At 39.5% G+C, this 10,979-nt stretch overlaps 1 protein-coding gene across 1 annotated transcript in view; it reads right to left on the reverse strand.

The window, feature by feature from the left end:
• The window catches only part of LOC144628977 (uncharacterized), a 77,655-nt gene extending 66,685 nt beyond the window's left edge, over positions 1 to 10,970 (reverse strand). The window contains exon 1 of the mRNA XM_078487114.1: positions 10,287 to 10,970. Coding sequence (XP_078343240.1) covers positions 10,287 to 10,332 — 46 coding nt within the window. The 5' untranslated portion in view covers positions 10,333 to 10,970. The remainder of the gene's footprint in view (positions 1 to 10,286) is intronic.
• Positions 10,971 to 10,979: the final 9 nt, after the last annotated feature.

A 10,979-nucleotide genomic window follows, 5' to 3' on the forward strand; every position in this document is an offset into this window, starting at 1 on the left:
TTTTCGTTTTTTCTTAATTTCTCGAAAACCACAAATTCCTAGAAGATGAGAATAATATTTTCGAACATAGTTCCGCAAAGGTGTTATTCAGGCAAAGTTTCAAGATTTTCGATTTTCCCAGCCTGTCCAACGATTCTTCATATTCTCAGTCGGAGCCTCTTAACAACTCAACATGAAAAAGGTCCACAAGCAAGACCGCGGGGGTTCTACGTTAGACAAGCAAGCAGAGGTCGTTGGTGGTAGTCATTTCTAGCCAAGCATTGATTTCAGACTAAAAGAGGGAGAAATTGAGACTGATGACTCAAGACCAGTCTAAAAAAAACGAATTCTTATAGACGGGGCCTAGTTGTAAAACCATATTGGACAGCAAAGAAGAAAAGGTTGTTACGAAAAACGTATTTTTTTACTGAAACGTATACACCAGATTTTCGTTTCACAATGTTTTGGAGAAATAGAGTCAATAATAAGTCCAATATCGAGCAAGAAATACGTTTTCTACCTTACAATTAAAGAACGCGAACTGTTGCGGCAAAAGTACAGCGATTTGCATCAATAATTAAACCCGGACACAAACAAAACTGACTGTTTCCAGCACCTAATCACTGCGATGAGTTATAAACTTAATTATCAAACCTTACTCCCTCAAGGTCAAGTGCCTGGCTCTGCATTCGGGAGGGGGCAGGTTTTTCCCCAAAGACGGTTTTTTTTTCCTCGGGTTTATTCTTGAGATATATTTCTTAAAAAATCGCAAATTTCAGCCTCGATATTGTTACAAACTGGGTGTAATTTATAGTTAATCAATCGATTCTCACTTGTTTTTGTTATTTTTATCTTAAGGCTGCTAGGACAGCGTTAAGCTTTCCAAAAGGTTCAGACATAAGGCTGCTTTTTGGCAAGCATTTTTCTGCTTGTTCATTTCGTTCTCTCGTACAGTGCAATGCTCACCATTGTGGTTCAGACAAGTGGCTGCCACTTTGTATACATTGCACTTTTGATTTCGTAATATCATCAGCCACGGGCTGCTGTTGTTTTCACCCTTTAACGCGAGCTTTGCCTTTTTTTTGTTGTGGGGCTTGTGCCACAGTTGTGTGGCTCGTGGCGTTTTTTGGCGCCCCACGTTTACATTATCGTTTAATCTGTTCAGATCTTCTATATTTTGTTATGACTTAGAGATAATTGATTTAATTAAAACTGCCACATGCGTGGCCAATTTTCTCCAAGTCATTTGTATTATTGAGTCCTAACCTTCTCAACCCTTCGAAGTATCTTATTCAAGCAAAGCTCGCGTCAAAGGTCGTTTATCCTAGGAACGTGCATCGATATAAAACCAAACATTATGTCTAGACATAATGTTGTTTATGTCGAGGCATGTTCATTTGATAACCCGTTGTGAGGTTCCGTACCAGGTGCGAAGATGAACCAATAACATTTTTGGGCGTAGTTTGCTATGTAAAAGCAGAAACAATCGCTTAATTCGTCCTTTTATTCCTCGCCATTGAAGTGTCGAGAGCTCAAGAAAATATTTCCCTCCACCACCCCTTATCGCCGACCAACGGGTTTTCCCTGCTATCAGCCGTTTTTCCGAATGTTTATTCATTTCTGTTCGTTTTATTGTTGTGGTGGCGTTTTTTGGCGCCCCACGTTTACATTATCGTTTAATCTGTTCAGATCTTCTATATTTTATTATGACTTAGAGATAATTGATTTAATTAAAACTGCCACATGCGTGGCCAATTTTCTCCAAGTCATTTTTATTATTGAGTCCTAACCTTCTCAACCCTTCGAAGTATCTTATTCAAGCAAAGCTCGCGTCAAAGGTCGTTTATCATAGGAACGTGCATCGATATAAAGGTTTTTCTAAATTAAACATGTGAGAATTTTTTTGGACATCGGAGATTGTCTGTAATAGAGAGGTAGCCGTATTAGGAAGTTGTCCGTAAAAAGAGGTTCGACTGTATATAGATGTTTCTTATATCGTCAAAAATAACAGATAATTATCGTTTCTTTCTAAAACAAGAGAAAAAAATTAAAGAGATCATTTGCGCAAACTCTGATTTGGGGGCTCTTTTCAAAGCGGTTGAACCGTTGCCACGGCGACTTCTATGACTTCGTGATCTCCCTTACGTTCTTTAACAGTTGTCTGTAAGCTTCGTTGTACTTAGTTTTCAATCTTTTATTATGTCGGAGACGTTACTGAAAGTACTGGAACTCTTTCGAGCCTCCTAAAGAGCGACTTTCACGAAAAACTAAGCATTATGTGGCAGAGATTGAAAAATCGATTTTCTCCTATTTTCATTAATTGCTTTTATGAGGATAAGAAACCTGATGTAGTTTCTCTGATGTAGTTTTCCCCTCAGAAGTATTTTAATTTCAAGCAAAAAAAAGAAAATCAGTTTTCGTGGACAGAGTCTAAAAATGGCTCACTTTTTAGCCCGAAACTCGCTATCGCAACTAGACTCTCCTTGGGTTCGCAAACAAAGTCGCAGGAGAAGTTTGGATGCTTTCTGTCAACAGAAAGCTATTTTTCTTTCTCTACAATAAAATTTCACGGCTTGATCAAAATTCTTCGAACTGAAATAATTCAAAAAATGTGGAATACTTTTCACGATAACAAAAAGTTGAATTTAATAGTAATTTTTCAATGAAATTATTCAACTGGTGGTATAACTCCATATTTCCTCAATCCTCGTTTAAACACGCATATCGATATTTATCTTAGACGTACCAGAGAATATACCATGGACCACAAATATGGTAGGTGTACGCGTGAGTGAGAATTGCCGGGGAGTTCAAATATTGCAATTCACTGGGTGATTTAATAAAACAAGAGTAAATTCCATTGCGCTTGTTAGACATGAGATAGTATAATAGCCAACTCGGCCCTATGTGCCTCGTTGGATATCTACTATTTCATATTAAACGTGCGTTTATGTAATAATTGTTAATAATTCATAAGACTGCGGCAGAATCGCAGAATCTGATTATTTCTGCTTCTCTGCTGTTAGGAAAACGCAAAGGCACAACATAAAAGATTGGCGCTTTTTCCTTAACAACCTCAAACTAATGTTCAGTGCATGGTGCTTGAACGAAACATTTTAAGAAGCAAAGCAACTTACCTCCACAGTACCGACGGTTACATCCAGGCGTCTTTGTTAACTCATACACGTAGAAAGCACCACAGTTCCTGACTTTAATGTTGTTACTCACATAACAGCAGCTGTCGTAATCGTGATAACAGACTTTACGAATCACCACACCTTCGTTAACTTTCGGGTGACTTCCATTTATCCAACCTGGAGCGTCAGTACCGCAGCGTCTCTTGGGAACACATTTGTCCGGCATCCGATCCCCAGCAGCCCCTTGGAAACGGTACCAACCCGTTACCAGGTCTCCATCGCACAAGTCGGCCAGCACTGTGTTTCCTTCAGTGCGGTCTGCTTCACTAAGCACTGTGTAGTTTTTGCACCCATCCGCTTAAAGTAAAAAACATACCAGTCAGTTACAAGGTTGTGAAGTCTGGCGTTCTACTGCTGACGTCTGGTCGCGTTTAAGTTCTTCGTAGGTTTGTTTGTCGTTAACAGGTGCGTCTATTTCATCATAGTAGTCAGCTTTTCCAAAACAACAGTAACACACCCTTTGTTGGCTGGTAGTAAAACATTGACTTGGTCGTTTTTCAGTCATTTCAGTGCTTGTTGGTGGTCTTTATTCAAATTGCCGTCAGGTACAGAGCCTGAATGTATCCTGGAAGAAATTCTGCACCTAATGTTATCCTTGACTGGCTCTGCTAACTTAAGAATCGCGCGTTGATCAGACAGAACCGCTTCAACACTGGATACAATAATTTCAGTCGTTTAGGCGTTACTGAGTGTTCCACACCGTCGTATCTGAGTCTCAGTTTTACCTAGAGGACGGGAAGAGATATTCCTGACCGACTTGTCGTTAGTTTTCTGTCGCTTTTTATCTTTGTTGCGTTGAAGTCACGTCGGTTTTCGTTTATGTCCATAACAGGGTCAGCTGTTTTTTCGTTGTCAAGTAAATCAGACGGTAACAGTTGCTCAAGTTTGTAAAGTTGTTGCTGTTGTTTGTTGTTGTAGTAGTTGAGTCCACCCTGAGAGACATTTATTAGCGCATTGACTTGTTTTCAAAGCCCATTGTGTGTCCAACAGCGACTTAGGTTGGCTGTAGGGTATCTCAGTCATCTTTTGTTGTGTTTAAGCTAGTTTCTTTTCGAATGCAACTCACCAGTGCCAGCGTTACCACAATACCGAGAACTGCAACAGGGCGGCTTATGTAGCTCATACACGTTATAGGAACTGCAGTTTTTTACTTTAATGTTGTTACTCCAATAGCAGCAGCTGTTGTAATCACTGTAACAGACTTTACGAGTCACAACACCCTCAGCGACTGTCGGATGCGCACCAGAAATCCAACCTGGATACGCAGTACCGCATCGTAATGCAAGGACACATTCGTCTGGCATCCGATCCCCGGCAGCTCCTTGAAAACGGTACCAACCCGTTACGAGATTATTATCGTTTAAGTTGGCCAGCTCTGTGTTTCCTTGAGCGCGGTCGGCTTCACTTAGCACTGTGTAGTTTTTGCACCCATCCACTTAAAGTGAAAGCATTCCAGTTAGCTACAGTGATGACAGTACTTACAGGTACTTACTGTAGGCAGGAGCCCATTATTAGTAATGGTCTCCTCGGCTGTAGGGTATATCAATCCCATCTCTCTTTGTGTTCAGGCTTGCCATTTCGGATTACTCTTCTTTTCTGTTTTCTTTTAGGGGCGGGCAAAACAGCAAGCAATGAGAAAAATGTCGCTCGTATTTATGTTAAACCTTCGAATAAGGGATTTATTATTCCACTATTTTTCCCACTAAGTTTGGGTCCGTATTCTGTAAGTTTGAACGTCCGTATTTTTGCCCTGTTCTACAGTGTAATAACGTGGTTTATACCATGCCATAGAAAATACAGCCAAGCAGAATACAGGAAAGCCGTTGTATATTCGACGGTATTCAACCCAACATTCCCATAGTGCGCTGCGACTGTATTCTCGACGAAATTTAGTAAGCGTATTTTCTATGGCATGGTATAAAATAGTTACACAACACTTTCTCGTGGTATACTATGGAATATCCCAGTTGTCACTTGTATTTTCTTGGCATACACACTCGCCTAAAGGCTCGTGTGTATACCGAGAAAATACAAGTGACTCGTGGGATATTCCATAGTATACCACTCGAAAGCGTTGCATAACTAGTATATACATGTATTTTACGCGTTCTTTTGCCCCAATATGGTAAAATGACGCAATACTGGAATAATAACATTCTTTATTGTGTCACTTCACTAAAGTTGTTTTATATTCCTCAGATTTCAAATACAACCTACCAGTGCCGGCGTTACCACAATATCGACAATTGCAGCAACGTGTCCTCTGTAACTGATACACGTAATACGAACTGCAGTTCTTCACTTTAATGTTGTTACTCTGTTGACAGCAGCTGAAGAAATTACTAAAACAGCCTTTACGCATCACAACACCTTCAGCGACTGTTGGGTGTCCACCAGAAAGCCAAACTGGGACGTGAGTACCGCAGCGAAACAAAAGAACACATTTTTCCGGCATCCGATCCCCGGCTTCTCCTTGGAAACGGTACCAACCCGTTTTGAGGGCCCCATCGCACAAGGTATTCCTCACTGCGTTTCCTTGAGCGCGGTCTGCTTCACTTAGCACTGTGTAGTTTTTACATCCATCCACTAAAAGTAAACACATACTAGTTATCTAGATTAATAACAAGATAACATTTCCTTCCTGTGGAGAGTCCCACTTTTTTTAGTTTAGGCTGGCCATTTCGTCTTTCATTTTTATTTTTTCTTTCAGACAATTTTAGATTTTTTCAGGTCTGCTTCACTAAGGTCTGTGCAACTTGTATCCATCCACTTTTTTATTACATCAGTTTTGAATATTTTGTTTAAGATCACTCAGATTTGGATGCAACTTACCTGCGGAGTTACCACAATACCGAAGTTTGCAACCAGGCGGCTTCTGTAACTCATACACGTAATATGAACTACAGTTTTTCACTTTAATGTTGTTACTCCATTCGCAGCAGCTGTTAGTATCACTATAACAGACTTTACGAGTTACCACACCTTCAGCGACTGTTGGGTGTGCGCCAGAAAGCCAACCCGGACGGGAAGTACCGCAGTGATTTTCAAAGACACATTGGTCTGGCATCCGATCCCCAGCAGCCCCTTGGAAACGGTACCAACCAGTTACCAGGTCCCCATCGCACAAGTTGGCAGGCACTGCGTTTCCTTCAGCGCGATCTGCTTCACTAAGCACTACGTAATTTGTGCACCCATCCACTAGAAGCAAGAGAAAATATTATTATCTCTTGCTAGAAGTTAAAACATACCAGTTTGCTATAGTTATTACAAAACTTGCATTTACTTATTGAAGCGTGTCTCATCCTCGCTGTGTTCAAGCTTGCAATTTTGGCTAACTGTTTCTATTTTTCTGTCAGACTCCCTAGGTTTAATTTACGGATCTCTTTCGTTAAAGACTGTGTGATGTTAAAATCAATCCACCTCCTTACGGTATCAATTTATTGTATTTTGTTTAAGTCACTCAGATTTCAAATGCAACTTACCAGCGCCAGCGTTCCCACAATATCGAAGTTTGCAACCAGGCGGCTTCTGTAACTCATACACGTAATATGAACTACAGTTTTTCACTTTAATGTTGTTACTCCATTGGCAGCAGTTGTAGTTATCACCATAACAGACTTTACGAGTCACCACACCTTCAGCGACTGACGGATGTACACCAGGAAGCCAGCCTGGATTTTCAGCACCGCAGCGATACATAAGAACGCATTTGTCCGGCATCCGATCCCCAGCAGCACCTTGGAAACGGTACCAACCCGCTACCAGGTTTCCATCGCAAAAAAGTTCTGCACTGCGTTCCCTTGAGCACGGTCTGCTTCACTTAGTACTGTATAATTTTTGCACTCATCCGCTAAAGTAAAAATAAACCAGTTAACTACAGTTGTTACAGAACTTACCTTTACTTTTAAAAAGTTCGACTTCCTTTCTGTTCCATTGTTTTGTCTCACATTTGTTTGTTTTTCAAGGCTTGCAATTTAAATTTTCCTTTCTTGTTAATTTTCTTACCTTCTTACCTTACCTTACCTTACCTTACCTTACCTTACCTTGCCCTACCTTCTTGTTTCCTGAAGCTCATTTTTTTACGTCGTCTATCCAAACATTGGCAGTTGTAACTTAGAATAGTGTCTTTTTTAAAAAATTTAACCAATTTATGTTTTGTGCAGTAGGATTTAAGAATAAACATGCATCTATTGACGAATGACAAAAACGGCGACACGTTCAGAGGGTTCACTAATGTAAGATACAGATATTTTGTGGATTAATTACTAATACGTAGCGTTCGCAAATTTTTCTATTTTTTATGTACAGGCACTTTTTAAGAAAGCGAACAAAACCTGAATAATGAAAGCAAGCAAAAATAGCTTAACCCTTTTCAGACAGGGCTTCTTTGGACCTTCTCTGACCGGGGGGACTTCAGAAGCCCCCCTAAGTAACTTCCAGAATATTTAAGCAATCATAATGAAACTTATAGGATATATAGTATGTTCGAACATCTTTCTTTTGGTATATTTCACGTGGGGTTATGACGTCACATCACTTGACAATTACATCATGATGTCAAAACAGCCGCCATCTTGGATCCGCCATCTTGGATTTCAAAATTTTTCCAAAATGTCAGAAAACCGCCCAAAATTACTGCAAAGTACACAAAATCAATAAAATTGTGCTTAAAAACCGTAAAAAGGTAAAAATAATTGCATTGAAGTTAATTTTCATTAAAAGAAACACGGAAATTACAAATTTGGGAAAACATGCCTATCAAAATGCCGTTCAGGCCATGGTGATGTCAAGTTCCTGACACAATATCCTATCCTACCAAATTATTCCCAGATAAATTTAAGATAAACTCAGAAAGTTTGGCAAGGTTTAGTTGAATCTTGAAAAAGTTATAAGCGTTCAAAGTCAGCGCGGGCCTAAAAGCCCCCCCCCCCCCCCGGTCTGAATAGGGTTAATGTTACCAACATTGTACTGCCAGCTACAAAGACAGTTAACATTTCGATATTTAGCCTTTTATCCGTTTTATCGCTAATACCGTCTGTAATGTTTTTTCGGCAATTTTTTTGCCGGGGGAACCCTGGAGTGGAAAAGCATCTCAAATAATGGGGAAGTAGGAATACTGCTTGACACTTAAAATGCTACAACAACCGGGATACGTATTGGCCTGGGTTACTCGTCTCCAATACAGACTTAACATCATTTTACCATTATATATTATCTATTACGATGGTTTTCTGTTTATCTAATCGACTTGACAACGTTCCAACCAAGGAAGTTTGTATTTATCAATGCGTTTGATAATTTACGATTTATGGCCGAGACACATTAGGCGACAAGTCGCAGCAACAGGCCTCTGCGACAAGTCGCTCTGTGTGTACTTCTTCCAAACAAGTTGCTGCAACAAGACGCTTGTTCGATGCACACGCAGCGAATTCATAGTAGCTTTAACCCCGGAGCGGGGGGGGGGCGCATATGAAGAGGGCAGGGATGCTCGTCGTCTTACTTAGGGTGTTCCTGGTAAAACGCCAAGGGCTGTAAATTAACGAAAAAATACCGTAGAATTCCGGTTATAAGCCCTGGGCTTATACAACTTCGTAAGGGTTTTTGGGTGGGCTTATAAGCGGAGGGGCTTATATTCGGGAGGGCTTTCGATTGTTTAAACCCTTTAATGTACATTAAACGTTTGAAGTTTTGCAAATATATTTTTTTAGCCTTTATTTATTTTGACAATACCTCAAAAATATTTTGGATGGCGTATCAATGATGAAGAACTTGGAAAATACCATCGCTTTTACTTGTCTCGTGTTATTCAAGTTGTTTAATTGCTTTTCTTCCAAACTAACCTTTTCTTTTAAAAGTATCATTGTTGTATTTTTTTAATTATCTTTACGTACATATTCAGTTGCATCAATCGTTATTCTACTTGCATTGTGGAAAACTGTAAGCGTGCAACAAATTATCGTGATTCAGTCTTCGTTTATCAAAGTTATCTTAAACAAATTAAACTCTTTGTCGTCGTTTAACAGGTGATTTCAATATAGGAATTTGTGACTTTTGCCAAGCTCTTAATAAAATAATACTTTCGCAAATTTAGAAACGTCGACAGTCGATGTAACCTTGTTTCTAATAGTGGTTTTGTTCTCAACTATTCAAGCTGACGTAAGCTGTAAGCTCCGCGTGACTGCCCCAAAGCTTTTTATAAGAAACCGCACATCATCTGTTGGTTGTTTGAATGAACTGAAGGTTCACTTGTTTAAGAAGCCGCTTTTATAGTGACATTATAGTGATGTTTGTTCATTCACATTTTTCACATCAAGGCGATTTTTTCTGCATTTAGATTTAGATTTATAGTATATTGTAATGTCTGTAGAATTTTGTTTTTTATCATTGATTGTTGTTATTTTCTAGAATATGCTAACGCGCTGAGTTCGGGAGACATCAAAGCAAGCTCAGTCGGTGTCGTATGTTCACTGACAAAAAATATAAAGTTCTTTGTAGCGAACCCAAGGTTTTGTTCCCACTTTCCTTGAAGGCGGAGACTAACTGGACATTACATATCACATTATAAAAAAAATATATTCAAGTAAAAATAAACAAGGTTGCGAGATCAAACAATGTTCATGAGAAAGCAAGCGTATCATGAACAATGTACTAGAATAACTGAATTGAATCTTTCTGAATTCATTAAATTTAAAGACCCCCGAATAATGACAGCAATGAATTGTACAAACTTAAATTGTAGCGATGGAGACAGCGGTGCTAACTAAAGTTAAGACCTAAAAACTACCACCATAGATAAAATCAAAAACGTTTAGCAGCCAAGTTAGATGCTCTGTTAGGACACAGAATCTTGAACATTCTTGACATTTTAGACGCTTCACTTATTCCTGCATAATTGTTCTGGTTTGTCATTTTTCAACACAGATTACGAAATAAGAAGAAATATATAATAAAAGGGATTTTATAAAGCTTACATTGTGTGTAAACATAATTTCCCTAGTTTAAAATAAAATTGTTGATCCAACGATTAGAGCAAATCGCCGAATGCATAACCAATCACTAAGCCATGGAAAATTCGATCGACTCTGTGAATAAACTAAAACTATAACATACCTTCGACAAGCCAAAGCGAGACACACAAAACAAGAAAGGCCTTCATCTGTCTCTTAACTCTTATGGGTAAAATCGTGCTAAGAACACAACGTTCGAACGGTGCTGCCAAATTGGAGTCACGCTCAAGCCGAGTTATTCTTGTGAAACGATTAAAGCGTGACGAATACAATAAAAAGGCGGTGTTTGTTTACTTGATTGTCAAATTTAACCAAACTAACTGTCCGTTCCGCCAACCCTAACCGAATTGTGCCGGGGATTACAACCCCTCACCCCCCCCCCCCCCCCAGTCTTCACTTAATATCTTTTTAATCCATCAAATATTTTTCGCGCGCGCGATTGGTTCAAACACGTCACGTGATGCAGCCAAACCTGACGAGTACCAGATATCTCTAAGTGATATTCCCCAGTTTTCGAATTTTGCAAATTGGGTTTGCACGTTAATCCTATTCAGACCGGGCTGTTTTGGATCTTTTCAGACCGAGGGGGGGAGATTCCGCCCCCCCTCCCACCCTCCTCGTAACTTCTAGATTATTTAAGCAATCACAATGAAACTTAGAGCATATATAGTATGTCCAAAACTCTATCTTGTGATACTTGTCACGTGGGATGATGACGTCACATCACGTGACAGTTACATCATGATGAAAACAGCCGCAATCTTGGATCAAAATTTTTCTAAAACGTCAGAAAACC

This window comes from Oculina patagonica, chromosome 10 (genome assembly GCF_052425735.1).
Source record: "Oculina patagonica isolate OP01 chromosome 10, crgOcupat, whole genome shotgun sequence".
Classification (NCBI taxonomy): Eukaryota; Metazoa; Cnidaria; class Anthozoa; order Scleractinia; family Oculinidae; genus Oculina; species Oculina patagonica.